A 21,175-nucleotide genomic window follows, 5' to 3' on the forward strand; every position below is an offset into this window, starting at 1 on the left:
CCCCCACGATCGTTTCATTCTCGTTTTGTCCGGAACGAAGCACGATGTTCAAAAAGGCTATCTACGGTCATCACCTTTCGCCGCTGTTGTCGCCCGATAATGAGACTTGTTTGTAATTTTCTTCGCCGAAAATTATTTTTGCCGGAATCAATAGAACTGCCATCCTCTAGTGTTTCAAACAGATACTTCAATAAATATTTATCTATATATTTAATTTTTTTATGTAATTCGATTATTTATTTAATTACAAAATTAGGTATTCAAGGAACTAATAAGCGCCAGATATTAAGCATTGTCCAAACTTGTTCCTATAAAAGAGGAAATACCAAAATAGTTAAATTAATTAAAATAGAATTCAGAAACAAGTTTATTTTGCGTCTGGCTTTTATTAGTCTTTCTTAAACAAATTTTGTATTTAATTATACATCAATTTCCTTTTCAATTTATGATTACATTTGCAACTGAAAATTATCTTGAATATTATTTTTGATTCAATTAGAGATATTTGTGGAGAAAGTTCTTCCAAAAATAAGTTTATACATTCGCCTCTTCTATCTCTCAGATAAATACAATTTCATGATCGGTTAGCACCTGTCGCGGTATGCAGAAATCATTTCGCGATATTTCAGGGCCGAAATCCGAAACTGCGATCAAACGTCTAGAATCGCGTATCGCGTACAGCCAACGTGCGAGAGATTTACGTCGACAATATATTTTCCGATGGCATCTCTAACTCGGTACTTACAAATTCCGTGCGCGTACGCACGCGCGCACGCAGAGCACGCAGAGCACGCATATACCCTGCGATGTTTACCCGCGCGAAATACACGAAGCACGCAGATGCCGTGCTTTTTTACGTCCGGGAAAAAGCTATCGAAACGAATCGAAGAGTTGCAAACGCGGTCAGAAATGTTGGATTACTGCTACGCGCCCGACAACGCACTTTTTGTTCCGGAGAAAAAACTTACACGGGTTTATATGTGCCGTAATGTGTTATAGCGAATGATAAACTGGCGCTGAACAGAGAGACAGAGCAAAGATATAAAGTTTTAGTACTTCGAAAAAAACACTAAATCTAGGTTCACTGAAAAAAATCCATGTACTTTTACATGGAAATTAATAGTTCAGAACTGAAAAGGTTACTTGCTTATCACTGTAATTTTTTTTCCATTTGTTTTAAAGTGAAAATACATATTAATGTAAAAATACATGTAAAATATAGGTAAAATTACTATTTTTATACAAAAATCATATGTAATTTTAAATTTACTATTTTTACTTTATTAGAATTTTATTTGATAAGTATTGATCTATTTTATTTATAACATTATTTTATAGCATTTATACATTCCTAACATTTCCTATGTGTAATTACATGTTCAGTGAAATATTTTTAATCTTGAAAATATTTAAGAATATATTTCATATGAAATTACATATAATCTGTAATCTTCCATGTAAGTATCAATATTGCATGATTATGCTGGGTCGGAAAAAAAACCTAGCCTAATCATGTAATTTTACATAAATATTTTTTTCAGTGTTCTTGCGATTCAATAGACGTGAATTAATCTAAGTACATACAAAGCTAAATTCTAAAGCTTCTGTGAAAAGCTTTGCAATACATTCTGCGATAATTGAAAGATATCCCTAACATTCTAATATATCTCCCTAACTAGTAATTTTGCACTTGATATTAAAAATAAATCTAAAAATCATATTTATTAATAAAATTATATTTATATTAAATATTAAAATAAAATATTAATTTATATTTTTATTTATTTTAATTAAACTCTCCCTCTGTTAATAATATCATAATTTTGAAATATCAAATAACATAACAGTGATTTCCTTTTTCAAATCTTAACTCCATATTACGAGCCGAGCATTTTCAGACAACCTCACATAGCCTGGTCTGTTTATTCGGAACTGTTATAGTCCGCTGACGCAAAATCCCGGCTTTTCTAACTGAACGTTCCCGGAAACGGAGGAGCGATTTCCGCTTGGAAGACGCTGAATGCACCGCGGACTATTATGATCGTGACACACGTTGCTGCACATATGACACAAGAAGAGTCCTCTTGTATTCGCGCGGACGAGCTTGATATTGGTCGAGGTATTTTTCTTCATTTCAAACGTCTCCGCAACGACACTGTTAATGTCAATAACGAGATAATCGTAGAACCTAATTCTCCGTGAACATTATCGATTCCGCAACTGCTCGTGTAACAATACGAAGAGTTTCAAATCTCTATATAAATAACGACTTTCGCGCGTCAACAACACATTGCGCATTTATATTATTTTTATCACCTTACCCACGCATTCTTTTTTTATCAAAGACGATCCTCTCTCGAGGTATTCTAGGAATACACACGCGGATGCGTGAGACGACCTTGACCCAAGCTCCTTGGGCGTACAGCTAATTACTATGAAAGCCTTCCTACGCGGACTTCCTATACGAGTTTCGACCCTTTCGAGAGAGAAACGCGCCGATCGTTGGAGCTAAACTTTAATTTTAGCCTAGGGATACCTGTCGATTCCACGGCGATATCCGTCTTTCTCGGTATTGAGAACGGGCTCGACCGCCTACAGGTAGGTCCTCGTTATTTCGGCGCGAGCGAGAATCTTCCTGATCTTTTTCCCCTTCGCTGGCGCGTCACGCTTCTCTCGTAGGCACCATTTCATTACACCATTGGTTTTCTCTCCGACCCTTTCACACAAAAGACCTCGATACCACCCGTTCCCGGGGGCGTGGATTTAATAAAATAACTTATACTGAACTCTCTCCGGGCGTTGTAAAGTTACCGAAGAGAGAGAGAGAGGGAGAAAAAGAGAGAAACGAAGGCGTAAGAGGCGTTGGTTAGCTGAAGCTGGGTCGAAAGAGATCAGAACTGCGCGATGGAGGAACCGAGAAAGAGATAGAGAAACGTAGCGCGAGATGAAAGAGGCAGCAACGTATCTTACTTTCCGCGTGGCGACTGATATCAGGAGGAACTTTTAGTTCCATGCTTACGACGGTTCAACTCGGAAGAACTATGGTCTTATCTGGGTCCGCGCGAGAGAAGTCCGTGTCTACCGTCCTCAACCCACGCAGGAGCTTCTTACGGTTTCGTTCCCTCTGCTCGCTTTCGGAGAGCAGCGTCTACTTGCGCGACACATTGACTTTATTGCGACAACGTCGCGAACGCGTTTTTTACCGTAATTAACGTCTCTTGATCCTTTGACAGTTACGACGTGCCGTACATAAGGTGAGCGAATTAAGCACACTCACGACGACAAACTCTTTATCGTCGACCGTTTGCAAAGAAAAGCTTGTCGCACCGGTGAGAGTTTTCCGCTGTATCTATTAATAAAAAGAAACAAGGCTCTGCCGCGAATTAGATCGTTTATATATATATATATATATATCGTGCTATTATATTCTCTCAAACTCAATTTTATTTTCGCTGCAAATGTTTGCGCGATTAATATCTTTAATCCGAATAATTTTTTTACGCCTTCATCGCGCTCGCGTAATTCTTTCGGCTCTCTAGCTGGTAAGCATGCTGAAGGAATAAAACGGATAAAATAGGAAAAGAGAGTCGGATAATAATTACTTATACAAGCTACATCTGCAGCGTTATACAATAAAATGCTGTACATAACAAGCGATTTATATAGAAAGGATTGTCGTTTGTAATTTTGTATGAAAGCCCGAGTGTATGATCCTCATTTGCGTAATACCTATCCAACCTGCTCCTATTGTGCAGTTTATAATCATTACGTATATTTAGCTATATTTTTAAAAGATATTGAAATATGTTGCACATACAAGAAAATTGATTGACAATTTTGTTGCTTCAGTTTTACTCTGTTATAAAATTCTACAAAAATTCTTTCTCTGAAAAGAGCGTCGCGCAGCGTCATTAAACGCCGCTTTCACGGAACGTCACGCAGCGTTCTGTCGTTTCTAGATTTTTTAAAAAATTTTTTTTAACCAAAACGTCAAAACACACCACCAGAAACGTCACCAATTCTTGCCAGAGGGTGTCGTCGCGGCGATTCTTCAAGCGGATATATGTCTGCGCCGTGCTTTCGACAGCGGTTCCACGCACAGAAAACCGGCGACACCTGCGCGCACATTTTTTTTCCCAGAGTCGGCGGCGGGTCGTCATATTGCAGCGGGACAACGGTTTAAAATAATTTAGAAGCGGCGGAGACGAAAAGAGGTGGTAGAGGGATTTCCGCGCGGAATAGAGCGGACGGTTTTCGTCGTCGTCGTCGTCGTCGCGTCGTCGTCGTCGCCGTCGTCGCTTGTGCGTTGACGAGAAAATAATGAATGCATGAGAGGGACCGGGGGATGAAAGAGGGGGGTGGGGGTGGGAAGGGGGTGGTACCACGCGAGGCAACGTGTCGCGCACACGTGTCCGCTCACCACCTTTCCACCTGCATCTGTATCACTACCGGTCTCTCATCCCCCGGGGCGGTCTCCGGTCGCCACCCCTGCTTGCAACCTCACGCGTTCTCTTTTTTTCTTTTTTTTTTTTTTTTTTTTCTCTTCTCTCCCCTTCTCCCTCCCCCCATCCCTTGCCTGTGGGAGAAAACGTCTCTAAATATTTACGCGACGGCTCACGCTCGGCGTATGCTTTTATTTTAACAGCCATTCGGTACAACCGCGTCCTTTCCCGCGAGAGATCGCGGTTAAGTTACGAGGTTTGCGGAGGTTAGAGAGACGGGGATGTAGTTATTACATAACTGCGGGATATAAACAAAGAGGACCATCAGCGAATTGCTTCCTATCTTTCCCGGTACGCGGGAAAAAAAAAATGAAAAATAAAAACTCACGCGATAGGACAGTATATATGAAGCACATCGAGTGGAATCTATAATCCTGATGTTAATTTAATTATTATTTCGGATTAATCAATTCGCAAGATCTGGTTTAAAATATCTTTGCACAATGATAGTAATGCAATGTTTGCGGATTCATTTTAGCTAATGCGGCGATATCAGATTAACGTAATTACTAATAATATAATTAATTAAAAATTAATGCGACTTAGAAACTAACGAGTGCGCTGAAATTTATTAAAGATTAAAGTATGATAAGAGCCTTTGGTGTTTTGTGTGTACAAGGATATAAAAATTCCAATTACGACGCTTTGAAAAAACAGAAAAGAGCAATTTATGCATCGCGAGAAGACACGCAATGTGATACGATTTGCGATATACAAAAGAACGACGTCATTATTTATTCATGCTGTTTTATTAATAAAGCTCGATGCTTACCGCTGTTGTCGATTATCTTCGTCTGTCACTTAAATAAAATCGTTTTATATCTTTATAATTATCTTCGTCTGTCATTCAAATAAAATCTTAATAAAAATTATATCTTTATAATTCTCTTCGTTTGTCACTTAAATAAAATCGTCTTATATCTTTATACATATAATTATATATACGTTATTACTAAATAATAATACATTGAGATTTTTTGCGCAATTTTTTGTCCGCAACTAAAACTAACTCATTAATATTTTATGTATTAAACTGGACACCAGTTCCTGAAATATATTATTTAAAATATAGGTCAAAAGTTCAATTAAATCTTCTTCAATTTAATTAAGAATTAAATTTGTTCTATTCAAATACATAACGGATATTGCGAATTTGTATAAATGTCGAAAAAATTAATGTCACGTGATATGGATTTCCCGTATCAGGTAACACGATATCACAAATTACGTAGTAGCCAGCTCTCGCGCGATATCAAATAATATCGCACGAACGAGAGAGTAAATAAAAATAAAATATTTTCGCGTTTTACAGAACGTTCCGCGTTAGACAAGTAACGACATCGTGGAAAAAAAAAAAAAAAAAAAAAAAAAAAAAATACGATCGATATCAAACGACACGCGCGTCGGCAAAGTTGAAAGGATTAATAAACGCGAGCCAGTAATCGTCACCCGTTCCGCAGCATTTATCCCAGAATTCGAGACTTCATAGGTATTACCCCATGATTAACCCGGTGGCGTGAAAAGGCAGGAGAATTTTTGTGCGCGAGAGAAAGGATTCCCCGGTCGTGCTCCCGCGTCGGCCTTTTTCGAATGCCGAAGAATGAGTCCGTTGGACCGTGGAGAAACGTGACTGCATAAAAGTAGGATTCACTTTAAAGGTCTTTGATCCTACCCGTGTCTCTGTCTCTTCTAGAAATATATGCGCGCACACAGTTCACGGGACATACAAAGTGGAATACGGGTCTGGAATGGTCGCATTCGGGGCAAAGAAGGGTAATATGGAGTTTCGCGAGAGAAAGAAAGCCACCCCTTCGTGCTCGTGCGAATATTATTTTCCGTATTTATCGAAAACTGCGCGATTCCCATTTCTCCGCGATAACGCGCGAGCTTAGCCTCGCATTGCCAGCTTGCATCAACAGGGGTTGCATCAACGGAGGGGTTGCAACGCACGATCCTTATATCTTCCGCGGGGGTTAGCTATAACGTACATTCTCGCGTTAACATTGTGGCTGCAATGGCCCGCTTCGCGGCGCCCGCAAAGAATACTAAATGCAAAACGTGTTCCGCAATTTGTCTGCCTTTATATGTGGCGAGCGGAGATACAAATTTCGGCAAGCATAAAGCTCGCGCGATATATTAAACGGTAAGGTACGTGCCGCATAAATATTACTCTCGTCCTTAACTCTCTTTCGCGATATTTTAATATTTTTAACATTAATTTTTTTTCCTCTTGTCTATACAAAATATATATGCGAACGTAACCCGTGGAAGAGAAATCTTTTCTTGAGAAAATGGGATTGAATATAATTTGTATTCTTAATAACTTTTAAAACTAATACTCGTAATCGTGCAGAAAAAGAAGATGTAGAATTTGTAAAAGTTCGAATATCGAAAATGTGTTCTGAAGTAATATTATTATGACAAAAGCGGAAATTTTATTATATTCAAAGAATTGTGTTCAATATTGAATATGACAAGAATTTAGAGATATATCAGACATAGTATATGATTTGTAAAAATGGAACGTGCCGCACATATGTGACATTTTTAAAATCGTTTTTCATTTTCCGTTTTTTAACCAAATAAAATTCAACTTTATTGCAACCACATGTATGATCACTTTATCAAGATATTCTTTTCACATTATTCTCGATGATATCGATTCACTAATTTCATGACGCGGCATATGCATGTAAAATCAATTGCACATCCTTACGCGAATGCTGTTTGAAAATTGGCCAGCCAATATATATATATATATATATATATATATATATATATATATATGTCTATATATATTTGCGCAAGGGTCAGCCATTCTATTTTTGGCAGCGTGCCGGGCGACATTAATCCTCGGAGACCGCGGACATAAAGGTAGGTAGGTTGGCGGGTGAACGAGAAGAGAAAAGTCCGCTTCTCTCCATTTGGATTCGTCGCCGGGACGAAAATATCCCTTTTGTTTCTTCTAATGCCCGCCCTTTCTCTTCCTCCTTGCGTTCTTCCATCCTTCTCCCTTCACTGTCCCCTTTTCCCTCTTCTTCTATCCACCCCCCGTATCTCTTTTCGTACCCACACGTTTCAGAGCGTCGCGTCGTTCAGAACGTTGCCGCATTCCCTGTTCCTCCTTTCCTTCCTGCTTGAAAACCCCATCATCGCGACAGGGTGCGCGCGACCTGAATTCGCGCCCCTCTGTCGTCCTGTTTCTGGGATAATGAAAGGACTGCCGAAACGAAGTCCATTGACGACACAGTCGACCCGCCTCGTTTAATCCTGCCGGAGTACACCGGAATCCGCTCGTATATCACGCGGAAATAAAGAGTTTACCGTCGTTAAAAGCATCACCGCCCGTGATGCACATCCGGGAAATCCCCGGGATCCGTTTCCGCGGTTGTGCGGAACGCACAACCGTCTCGTAATTATGCATTACATTTTCCGGCTACGCTGCTGCCGGTTAAGCGCTATCTCCCTCTACATGTTGCCTTTTTTCGCCTTTCTCAGTTATGTAGCTTCTATCATCTTTTTTTTATCGAAGAAACCAAAAATTCTCCGGCCCATGTGCGAATCTCAAAAAGGCTCAGTACTGGCTCAATACTGGTGCCAGAGTCGCCACTACTGGCTGACGTTCTGGGCCAGTTGAGATCGGGGTCATTACTGGGACAATGTCGGAATGATAACACGGGTCCCAGTCTCGGCGCCAACTTTGGCCCGACACAGAGTATTAGTACTGGGACAACATTCATTATCAGTATTGGGCCAAATCTAACATTAGAATAACCGATATGTTTAAAATCATTATAACTTAGTGTTTCAAAATAAAAATATTTGTTGTCATACACCAACGTATGACCCAATGTATCCCCAGTGCTGATCCAATATATACGATTTTATCCAACATAACTTTTATCATCTCAGTACTAATTCACGTTTCGCCCCCCAGAGCACGCCCAGTACTGATACGATATTTGGCTCGGTATAGAAAATATTTTGTGTCAGTACGGTACACAAGCATTGGCCCAATTTTCTTCCAGTATACTTGAACCGGTACTCGTGCTGCAGACAAAGTTGCTTGCTTCCCAGTAATCCGACACGAGTCGACTCAATACATGCCCAGTACTGAGACGATTCTCGGCCATCGATTAATACCATTTTTAGCCTTATACACGATCAGTACTGAGACGAGACTCGGCTCGGAATAGAATATGATTGTATGAGAGTATTGGTATAGTATCAATTACCGAGACTGGTACAGTATTGATCTGGTGATTTATCCGTACTGGGGCAGTACCACCTATCAAGTCTTGGCAGCCAATATTGTGCCACTTCTGGACCATGTTGACAACTCTGGCAGAAGCCCGACATTCGCGCATGGGGGATTACAGCGCGCAAAATAATTGCGTTGAAATGCAGAGAAATAAATACCCGAGTTACACGAATCATCAGTCGCGCAAATTTCCTTGGAATGAGAAAATCTCACAGGATGCTCAAGATTCCTCGTCAGCCGATATCTAAGAATTACCTTGTTTACGGGGTGGAGGAGAACTCTTCTTCTCTCAGTGCACGACGAAATAGCTTTAGGGGGCAAACTTCCTCCGGTTACAAGAACGACACACATTCTCCCGTTTTATGAGCGTTATTAGGCAAACGGTCCCTTCCGAGAAGGGAAACGCGACACACGCCGTGAATCGCGTACCGATCGAAGACCGGGAGATTTCCCGGGGAATATGCGACACACCGGACCGCTATATTCACCACGAGCGGATGTCGCTTTCAACGGCCGTTTGGGCTATCCGGACTCAGGATGTCACGGTGATCGCGTGGAAACTGTAAGTCGCGGACGTGAGCCATCGACGATACGTGATCCTGCACCAAGTGGACCGTCCCTGGCACGTTCGGCTATTGCTAAGTAAAGCTGGTTTACCCACACCACCCCTGGCCGAGAAGCACCCTTTAAGCCACTATCCACGGTACACGGCTATTGATCGGACGTCTATTTGAAAAAGAGATTCTCTATCTGGACGTTGACACGCGTCTATCCTCGCGGAGGAGTTAAGAATCGCGGTGAAAGAATTTTAGATAATAAAGTCTCGCGATAGTCAAGAAAAGGGTATTATGAATGATGTTGATAGCGATATAAAAATAATGTTACTAATAAACAGGCAAATGTAATTTAAAACTAGACGATTCAGCGAATTACCCCGTTTTAAGTCGTTCTGCTTTTCCTTTTTTTCCCCTTTTTTTAAACAACAAAGCTATTTCTGGTAATAAAACTTTAATAATTCGAGAAAAGAAATTATGTAGCAGAGAGAGAGAGATCTTTTCTTGTATAATACAAGGGATGTATACATGTCGCGTTTAAGCCCGTTTCCATTGTCGACTTAATTTCATCCATGGCTTCCTCTGTCTAAAGTTCCTCCGCAAGTTTGAATATGACGCAGAGAGCGCCATGATTATCTCTTCGGAGGAATTTATTTGAATATTCTTTATTTAAAACGCAACTTCTCTCAATACTTTGGTGCTGGGGTTGGGACTCGCAAAATTCTATAACGTATTCTGTGTGAAATGCGCTGAATAATCCAGCGCGTTCTGAGCAGTATACTGACGAGAGGACGATGTAACAAAAATGGGGATTTAAGAGCACTACATCACACACGATGCTCATGGGAGATATGAGCACTTCTAGAAAATATTAAATATTTTAAGTTATTTATTCATTTATTACACTCGCATATTTCATCGGGAGAGGGTAAGAAGAGGTCATTTTAATTCAAGGACTTCAACCCTCAAGTTATACACGAGCACGTCGATTTTTATATCGTCGGTCGATGTAATATTTATGATCGCAATTAATTTGCAAGGGGTAAAAATTGCTCTCCCATTTTCGCGGCTCTCGTATATACGCATGAATGATGACGTTAATCCTTCGGAAGAGGATTCGTGGGGGATAGGACACCGTGTTGAGAGAAGAGAGTGACATGTTCGCCACTTGGGCATCGAAAGGGCGCCCATCCATGCGCCCTCGTGGAAAAGGTCTATGGGAAAAAGGCGTCGCGGAAAAAAAAGAGTGATTTAAGGAAGTTTGCCGACATACGGCGACGACGCGACAGCTGTACGCGATAGCGTGCTTACGTTTCCACTCTCGTTTTAATTTCATCCATGCGAGCGTGTCGCGCACGCGGACGGCGAAAATTTTGACCGCGAACGCCGGGCGTGGCACTTCGGCGCTTTCGCGCGAGCATTTTTGCACTGTTGCACCGCACGTTGCATTATGCACGCGACACCGGGGACGATATTACTCGGGCGCGCATCCATCTCGGGAAGAGAGAGAGAGAGAGAGAGAGATATCCGAAATGCCGCTACAAGCGGAATTATCAAACTAAATTCTATATCGCGCGACTTTCGCAAAGGGGAGGATTATTTTCATCCTATACAGACGACAGCTTCCTTTTATCACGTTTTTATCTGCTCCACTTCTTCGCGTCCCCCTTTATAGCTCGCTCTCTCTCTCTCTTTCTTCCCTTCTTTTGCCGCGAACAATCCTCGGCCCGCCGAAGCTCGTAGCTCGGAATTGTCGAAGAAGAAGCCCTCTCTCTCTCTCTCTCTCCCTCTATCAGGGAGAAGTTTTTAGAATCCCGTCGGGAAATTAAAAGTCCAACGGCGACGCGAGTCGATGACAGCGCTTCGTTAATGCGAGAGTAAACTATGGGAATATCCTGCTTGTAAAAAGAGGACTCTCACCGTGAAATCAGGTTAGAGAATTCGACGGAATTCTGATGCCCGGACCGGGAATGCGTTATTCTCGGTAACGGGAAATGCTTGAACGCTTGAAGAAGGCGGATCTCTCTGCTCGCGAAATCGGCGAATCGAATAGAAGAGGGCCGCTATTAATTTATTGAACTGTTGCCGGGAAACGCGCGCGATACGCTGAATTCAACAGCTGCGTCATCGTCTTGCATTAAAACGAAATGATTTGCGTGACATTAAGACAGAAATAACGTTAATTATTCGTTTCAAACTTAATCTTTTTTATTTATTATTCTTGATTTAACGGAAACTTTTGACACGTAGAATTTTAATCTTGACATTTACAAGCGTCAGCTTCTTCTCTGTACATGCATTGTTCACGAATAGAGAAATCCGACTTTCTTCAGTATAAAATTGGAAATGACATCGTTCTTACTTCTCCGAGAATTATATAGTTTCATATTTCTGCATCGAAATATCTCTCAAAAAACTAAAATAGAAATGGTGTATAATTGGCACCGAAATAATTACTCTAAATTAATTATTCTGTATTCAATTATATTTTTCTACACCTTCCTTCAAATTTTATTAAAACCTATATTTTCTTTAATATCCACGAACTAAATCTTTATGAAAGATATTTAACGAGAGCTTACAATTCGAATAGATTTTATATAAAATTGACTCCTGTTATAATTATCGCTTTATTCAATCGATCAAACTGACCCGAAATATATATTTTAATTATCAAGATAGCTATAACAGTGATAAAGCGATGAGTAAATCAATCAATATGTAATTGTATTTTTAATATTTTTCGAGTAAGTAATCAAAATTTTGTCAGAGAAAAGCGTACAAATTTTCACTCTTGTTTACAATTTTTGCAAATTGACGGATCTCTTTTGCATCATGAATGTTCAGTAACTTTGGCAGAGTATCCGCTCATCGATCATCGAAAGCGACCCACACAGCTATAACTTCTCCAACTCGAGCTACTTCATTACGAGAGACTTAGATCGAAATTCGCGTAAAGCATGATGCCAAGCGTCTCCTCCTTTTACTACGATGATACTGTGATTTAATCCTTCTCTCAATATACAATATAATTTTCTATCTTTCCATCAACGTACGGATACTCGGGTACCAACTGCGCATTTTCAACATATTGATCATTTCTTTCTATAACAGCTGCTGGACATTGAACATTCTTTTCCTTTATATTTTAGGCTTTCGAATACAAAAATCATTTGTATTTTATTTTGACCAAAAGAGTTTTAACACATTTTTAATCATTTAAAGTTCCTTTGAATAACCATTGACAGAAGGGTTGATAGAAACCGACGAAAAACACAAACACCTTTCTCCTTTCCCTTTTTCTCATTTATCTAATATAGCTGTCTCTTTCAAAATAAATTCTAGGTACAGCAAACGCACGTTTCGCGTCTTTTTTAATAAATAATAATAAATTCATAGAGTCTCTCATAAAAGAAATGATTTGCGTCGCGACAATATTTTTGGGCTGACGTGATTTTTTCGCGAAACGCCAGAACGCTTATGACGCTCCTTCGAAAGGGGCAACGAAAAGAAGGACATACCGTTTCGACTCTCGGGTACCAACTGCGCATTTTCAACATATTGATCATTTCTTTCTATAACAGCTGCTGGACATTGAACATTCTTTTCCTTAATATTTTAGGCTTTCGAATACAAAAATCATTTGTATTTTATTTTGACCAAAAGAGTTTTAACACATATTTAATCATTTAAAGTTCCTTTGAATAACCATTAACAGAAGGGTTGATAGAAACCGACGAAAAACACAAACACCTTTCTCCTTTCCCTTTTCTTCGTTTATCTAACAGCTGTCTCTTTCAAAATAAATTCTAGGTACAGCAAACGCACGTTTCGCGTCTTTTTTAATAAATAATAATAAATTCATAGAGTCTCTCATAAAAGAAATGATTTGCGTCGCGACAATATTTTTGGGCTGACGTGATTTTTTCGCGAAACGCCAGAACGCTTATGACGCTCCTTCGAAAGGGGCAACGAAAAGAAGGACATACCGTTTCGACTCTCGGGTACCAACTGCGCATTTTCAACATATTGATCATTTCTTTCTATAACAGCTGCTGGACATTGAACATTCTTTTCCTTAATATTTTAGGCTTTCGAATACAAAAATCATTTGTATTTTATTTTGACTAAAAGAGTTTTAACACATTTTTAATCATTTAAAGTTCCTTTAAATAACCATTAACAGAAGGGTTGATAGAAACCGACGAAAAACACAAACACCTTTCTCCTTTCCCTTTTCTTCGTTTATCTAACTAGCTGTCTCTTTCAAAATAAATTCTAGGTACAGCAAACGCACGTTTCGCGTCTTTTTTAATAAATAATAATAAATTCATAGAGTCTCTCATAAAAGAAATGATTTGCGTCGCGACAATATTTTTGGACTGACGTGATTTTTTCGCGAAACGCCAGAACGCTTATGACGCTCCTTCGAAAGGGGCAACGAAAAGAAGGACATACCGTTTCGACTCGGGTACCAACTGCGCATTTTCAACATATTGATCATTTCTTTCTATAACAGCTGCTGGGCATTGAACATTCTTTTCCTTTATATTTTAGGCTTTCGAATACAAAAATCATTTGTATTTTATTTTGACCAAAAGAGTTTTAACACATTTTTAATCATTTAAAGTTCCTTTGAATAACCATTGACAGAAGGGTTGATAGAAACCGACGAAAAACACAAACACCTTTCTCCTTTCCCTTTTTCTCATTTATCTAATATAGCTGTCTCTTTCAAAATAAATTCTAGGTACAGCAAACGCACGTTTCACGTCTTTTTTAATAAATAATAATAAATTCATAGAGTCTCTCATAAAAGAAATGATTTGCGTCGCGACAATATTTTTGGGCTGACGTGATTTTTTCGCGAAACGCCAGAACGCTTATGACGCTCCTTCGAAAGGGGCAACGAAAAGAAGGACGTACCGTTTCGACGGCGCATCGCGGCGGAACAAAAAGAAATGATGTACGCGAGGACGACAGTGGGTGTGCGCGAAACGAGTGAGGTGGCGGATTCTGCAGAGGTTCGAAAGAAAGAAGAGGACCAGGCGGTTAAAGGGGTAAAGAGGCCGAGAGGGAGGAACGAGAAACGAACGACGGTAGTCCGTGGTTACCACGAACTACACAATAGTTGGCCGTCTCACAATAGAACAGCCCAGGGCTGCGAGCGAGCAGACGGAATGAGTTTTTCCTTCGTTTCGAGTCGCGGGGACTATTTTAGTTTCCATTCTTTCCTCTCCCTTCGTCCACCCTCTTTGCCACTCTGTCTCTTTTCGACTCATATATTTTATCTCCCTCTGTATTGCGCTCCTTCCTTTCTCACCATCGCATCGTACCCTTCTTACTCATCCCACGGACCCTTTCTTTCGTTCACGCGGTCCGGCTCCGTCTCATTGGAGCGTCTCGCAACACAACAGACATCATAAAGTTATTATTTTACGGATACGCGCGGGACGAGCGCAGAAAACAACAAACGGGGAAGACGATGGGGAGAGTTTTAGTCATCATGGCGAAAAAGAACCGGCGAAATGACCGCGCGGACCGGAATTAATTCGTTCCCGCTTAATTCCGGTCACGGACCACCTTGGTGTCTTCGAGACACGACGGACTCAATTTTAAACGGATGAGCGATGACGAAATCGAATACTCAACAAGCGACAAAAGTAGAATAAATAATAGGTTACTTTTGTCCAGAAATCTCCAGAAAGGTTTTTTTAATGAAATTTAAAATCAAAAATTTTTCAAATATTCTATTTTGCAATTCTTCCTCTTCTGCTTTTATTTTCTTTCATTCAAATAACGATTGAAAGAATATAACGACAAGTGCTTCTATAAGCAGATTTTTTGAAGGGAAAACTGTGTCAAATTTTTATTTAAAATTTACGTTTATTTCGCTTTGACTTTAATCTTCTATATACGTCAGTTTTTCATTCGCGTTCCCTTTTCTCTCATGTGATAAACGCGCGGACAGAGAATTATTTAATTAAGGTTTAATTAGGATTAGATCAAAACTGAATAGCTATTATTATGACAGACTGCCTCGTAGAGGCGGAGCGCACACAAACACGAAGGGCTTTCCGACGAAAGGCCCGCAAGGTCGAAATTAATTTGTTTTCTCGTAATTTGGAGCTCTCGGACCACCTGCGCGATACATAATTTTTTGTCCGTCGAATATTTTCCCGTGTGAAACGCTTTCTGTGTATCCTAGGGTCAATAATTGAAATACTGACTTGAATTTTTTACACAAAGTACTAAACACGCTTTCACATAAAAGGGGATACGAATGAATATTCAACACTTTATGTCGTCCATAAAAATTCCAAACTATCCGGTTATTAAATATCTCTTCAACCTACGCCTTTTTACGTGGAAAATTACTTTCCCTCGACGAATGTGTTATTGTTTCGCGTGTTATTTTTTCCATGAAATAATTTCTCTCAGAGAAAATAGTATTTTTTTTTTATGGTCTAAACAGAAGGTAATCGTTGAATAATTTATCTGTAATCTTAATAAAAATTACTATAGGAGAGAAAAATAAATTTTACACTTTCTTTCTATATTCTCTAAGAAATGACATAAACATAAAAATTTTCATCGTATAAAAATTGCAGTTCTAGCACTAGAGAAATGAATAAAATTGCTCTCCATTTACGTATTTTTATATCGAAATGTTTATCATTTAAATATTGATTCGCCAATTGCGCATCACGCCTAGACGCAATAGCAAAAATCAAATGCAACATTTTTTCAGGTCGTACGGTTCGATACGCGAGCGCGTAATGTATTCCGGATTCCCGTATATCAAAAGTCGTGAATATTCGTTTTGGCAGGTGGACGTATCTGCTTAATCGCTAGGTTTAAAGATTTATGGTGCGACAACCGGTCCGTTACGCTATTCGAAATCATTTTTCGATTGATTATCACCGGTTGCCCGTTCGCCCTCTCTCTCTCTCTCTCTCTTTTTGCCGCTCCCGCGGAGCTGTCACGGAAAAAAATATTTTCCGGCCGAAACGCACTCCAGGTACGTACATACGTACGTACGTATCTGCGAATCTCGTTTTATGAAACAGCAAATTTTCGAGTTACAAATAAAATCGGCGCGACACAGTAACGAATATCGCGCGCCATTTGACGTATCTATTAACTTTTCGATCGCGACGCGTCGAAAAATGGAAAAATAAAATAAAATAAAATAAAACTATAGCGCGCGGGAGAGGAAACAAAAAGAAGACAAACGAATCCCTCCCCATCAAAAAAAGAGAGAAGGAAGGACCGGGCCGGTCCATTGTTAACGCGTTCCAATTATTTCCCGTGGATCCGCCCGTAAATATTGAGTCTGCAATGGACGCGCGTCTCTCGAACAGAGATATTCTCTCACGCTTCGCGACATGTGGAAAAAAGAGAACCAACCAAAGTGACACGGGACAAAACGCTTTTCGAGGCTGAATCCAGCCGAAAGAAAACTTCAATCTAAGAATATCGCCGTCAGAAAAGAGAGAGAGAGGTCGCGCGCAACATCATTAGTGAAATATAATTTCAAAGAGCGCACACTCCGGGAACGCTTTTCAAATGACTTTTATTTGATGTCAGGTTGCACGGAAAACTTTGATGATATGCCAGTCGGAGTCTACTTTCTCTCTGCTTTGGGCTGCGCTGTAATAATATCTACGTTATACGCTCGACAGATCGTAATGACTTTTGTACCGTTGATCTGTATAATGAGAAGGATACTTGGAGTTTGTGCGACGACACGTCGATGAAAATACGACTGTTTCGGATGAAATGTGTAATACATCGCAAAATTGTTGACACTATACGTGCACAATAGCCTCTATATAAAAAAATATTAAATTTAATATTCGTTCTGTAAACCAAGCTTCGTAAATTGTTGCATAATAAATAAAAGGCTACATAATGCTGTTGGATTTTAAAGCACATGTGTTTTTCATGAAAACGCAAGACAATGCGTTTATAATATGAATATTATGAATATCATATAATATAACATCATTATTCCTTTGTTTTCGTATTTTTTATGTTCACTTATAACAGAGCAGACTTTACCGAAAAATAAAAATGTGTATTTCGTTGCGAAGAATTTTTCATTGTCGACGAGATAATCGCAAGATTGATGAAGCGTGAGAAATACGTGTTCGCGAAAAAAAAAGATAGGTATATGTATGTATCTCGTTCATTAACGCTCAACAATTTCGCCGGATAAAATTATTTTTGGTTTATCGCACCGCTTAATGAATTTTCCAGTCACGCGAGAAGCCGCTTTGTCGCACGAATTGTCAGCGAACTCTCGCAACAACTACTTGAGCACTGTCACGATGACTGCTCTTCAGCCTGATGAACATGAAACATATCGCTCTCGTAACGCGATTCATCAAATTAAATGAGAGGAATTTCAATTAAAATCAAAGGCAAAAACAAATAATTATTGATGTGTTTGTACGCGGTTGTTACGAATTAAATACACGCGACACGTGTCGCAAAAGGTATTTCTCTCACTCTCTTCTCTCATCCTTTTTCGCTTGATAATTTTTTGTCTACACATTTGCATAAAATTAAAATTTATATATATTCAAAATATATTGTAGCTTCAAATTATTATTAAAATTACATTATACAAAAAATACATACATAAAAAAATATTAACACTTTTTGTTTTGATTGTGTCATATAATTATATAATATATTTTTTTGTGGCTTTTAATTATGGAATAAATTGCAGGTTTTTCTAAGTGTGTAGTCCGAGATATACTGCTTATTCTTTTCATTTAATTGGATGCATGCAACACGTTTTATCCTATTACACCCTTCATACATATACGTACATACATATGCGCGTCGTCTCTCGTAATTTCAGATATATAAAACTACGATACATTTTCGTAGTTTTTCCGAGTCTAGAAAGTCGCGATGTACGAATAAACGTCATGGTGAATATTACGAACGAGTAACAATAAGCCGAGTCACTGTTCGCGAATAATCCGCACTTTCGTACAACTCGTACACTTATTAGCGATAGAGACGATAGTAGGAGAGAGAAACTCTACCGACGCCTGAATTGGCTGGAGTCGTGAAGATATCTTCTCGAGAAGATTTCGCCAAGCTCTCTCTCTCTCTCTCTTTCTCTCTCGGTTCAAGCGTCTTCGTGCTGCGTGTTAACTTTCTGTTTGCCCGGCGTGCTCGGCTGCACGTTTAAACGTAGGCAGAGCTTCCTTAATGCCTTCTCCGTTTCTTCGGGGGTAACGCAGCTTTTACCAGCCGCCCTAGCAGAGTTCTCGGCGTCTTGCAAACACTCCTCCAATATGCTTTCTACGACAGCCGAGAGAACGGCCTGCGCTCGACCCGATATGATACACATTTGATCTGTCGTCGAAAATTAAAACGATTCATTTAAAATTGCACCTTTCATTTCAAATCGCGCGAACCGATTTAAACAATTCCGTTAAAAAATTAATATCTTATCGAAAGGAAACTGAGGAATTGTTTCCGTGTCATTATATCTACCTCGAATTGCAATTTATCGAAAATGTTTTTTGTCATAATGTAATTATGCTTTGCACGATATGTTCTTTCAATTAAATCATGTCATCGGAGTTAAAAGATTAATACATTCCATATTTTTTTTTTTTTTTTTTTTTTTTTTATATAAAATGTGAGATACATTTAGCTTGATTTTAATGAACATTAAAGTAACATGACTCTTGGATGCAAATAAAAATCGATGTTCGATGAAAAAAAAATATACTTCCGATATAAATTAAATTTAGAGATACAGAACACGAGTATAAAAATACATATACCACTTTCTTGAAAACAATTCGCGATTTCTAATTCAACGACAGGGATAGATTTTGATGAAATAAATCCGCGTCGCTGAATTTTTCCGCGAACCGCGGGAGAGAATATCGCGGACGATTGAACGATTTCGGCTTCGCACATTGGCACATATATATTTTTTGTTTTCACATGGCGTTTTTATTCCACCACCGATCTTCCCCCAAACGCAGGGTTCACCGGCGGAAAATCGCGATATGGGGGAGAAAAAAGGCGGAATTCGGTCCGCGAATTCACGGGAGGGGAAGGAAAAAGGGGGAGGCAACCCCGCGGGAAAATGGTCCTTTCCGCGCGCGATGAAATATGGATCGTTTGTTACAACTTGCGTGTAAAACGTACGCCGCGCGTTTCTGGGATCGAGGCGTCTGCGCGAGTCGCGAGAGAGGTCTTTCACAGGTGAGGCGAAATATACGATCGGGATTTAATCGTCGGATAAATCGATACCAAAGACAACTGCGCCGACTCTGCATTCCCCGATCGATCGACGATTTCGAGAAATTTCAAGGAGGAAAGAAATTGGCGCGAAACTCTTTGATGTCGCTTCGCGAAGTGGTAAGGGCGATCGATAAAAAAATTTAGCGAAAAGAGAAAATACGTTGCGACATACATTCTTCACGGTCCGGAGAAAAACGCGAACGCGATAAAGCTGAATTTTACTTTTGGCGCGTGCAGCCACATCGTTATACAAGTTATTCTACAAAAAAAAAATGGTTGAGTCGAAAAGTGGATTAAATCAAATTAATATTTTACAAAGGATTGTTATATATCATACACTCTCGTGATTTTGCACATTTTCTTCGCGAACACGGTACACGCGAAAAACATTGAAATATCTTTAAATATTCAAATATCTCGGACTATACGGACAATCCATTTTCTTAACAAAGAAAGATAAAAAGTTTCCGCGGGCGCTTATAAATTCTGGGTATATATATATATATATATATATAGTATATAGAGTGCAGACTCTCTCAGGCGATAAAACGATCCTGCGATTACTCGTGCTTGAAGCCGATGGCGGACTGCATCTCTCTCAAGGGCGAAATGGAGGGAAGGCGATTAAACGCAACACCTCGCGTTGGCGGATTCTTACTTTCGGTCCACCGTCAATTTACGGGCGTTCTTAATTCCGCCGCTATATCCGGAGCGTATATCCGTATTACATATAGGTGTGGTCGCGTTTTATCAACGTGGGTGTATCTCATTTTGTAAAGTGCGCGACCACTCCGCTATCTCTCTCTCTCTCGCTCCGTTCGTTGCTCATTCATCCCCTCCGGCTTCTTCCACGCCGTGATTTCCGCCTGTCTCACCCTCCCAATCCCGTCTCTGTCGATCTCGTTCCTGCCTTGCCCTGCTTTCCCCGAAATAATCTGTCGCGCATTTCTGCCGATTGTTCCCGCGACTCGATGACGGAACAACGTAACGGAAACGATGCGAGCTCGATGAAGTGTGCGCTCATCTTCCGCAATTTTCAGAACGACCAAACACTCGACTCGCTCGGTCGAACCGCGGCCTCGAGATAGCATTCTTGTGTGCACCGAGATTATATTGTGCACTCACTTCGCGAAGGTACATAAGAGGGAGAAAGAGGAGGAGAGAGAAGAGCAAACGAGATGAGGGTGTGCGTTCTTTGAAGCTGGAACCGCCCCGTATATTGTACGATACGAGACGCGGGCGAGAAAGATTGTAATGGATTTTCGTAGCTCGCGGAAAGTGAATCGCGAGATGGAATAAACGCCGACAGCAAAACTCTCCGCGTCGCAACGAAGGTTTAATAACGCGCGTTAAATTATCTTCTGTCAACGAATAATTATTACGACGGGCGCGACAAAGGTTGAAGCGAAAATGAATTTTCTCGCTTAGGAATTTTACACCCCTCGAAATTAATAATTTACATTTTTTGGTTATCTCTTATTGCAAATAATGTATTACGTACTTTGACCTGCCTTAATGTCGAAATACAGTCTTCTAATCCGATGCCATTTGCCAGGTTGATTTTTTCGACGCAT

General features: G+C 39.9%; 1 protein-coding gene across 1 annotated transcript; it reads right to left on the minus strand.

Annotated features, from left to right (window-relative positions):
- Positions 1-18,465: 18,465 nt before the first annotated feature.
- Positions 18,466-21,175, minus strand: LOC146723423 (uncharacterized). Its single transcript, XM_085482148.1, has 3 exons — positions 21,099-21,175; positions 21,041-21,042; positions 18,466-18,695 (listed from the first exon to the last, which is right to left on the minus strand). The coding sequence occupies exons 1-3, from the start codon at positions 21,173-21,175 to the stop codon at positions 18,466-18,468; spliced, it is 309 nt and encodes a 102-aa protein (XP_085338274.1).

Source organism: Nylanderia fulva, unplaced genomic scaffold, assembly GCF_048542155.1.
Source record: "Nylanderia fulva isolate GAGA-0341 unplaced genomic scaffold, ASM4854215v1 Scaffold2, whole genome shotgun sequence".
Lineage (NCBI taxonomy): Eukaryota > Metazoa > Arthropoda > Insecta > Hymenoptera > Formicidae > Nylanderia > Nylanderia fulva.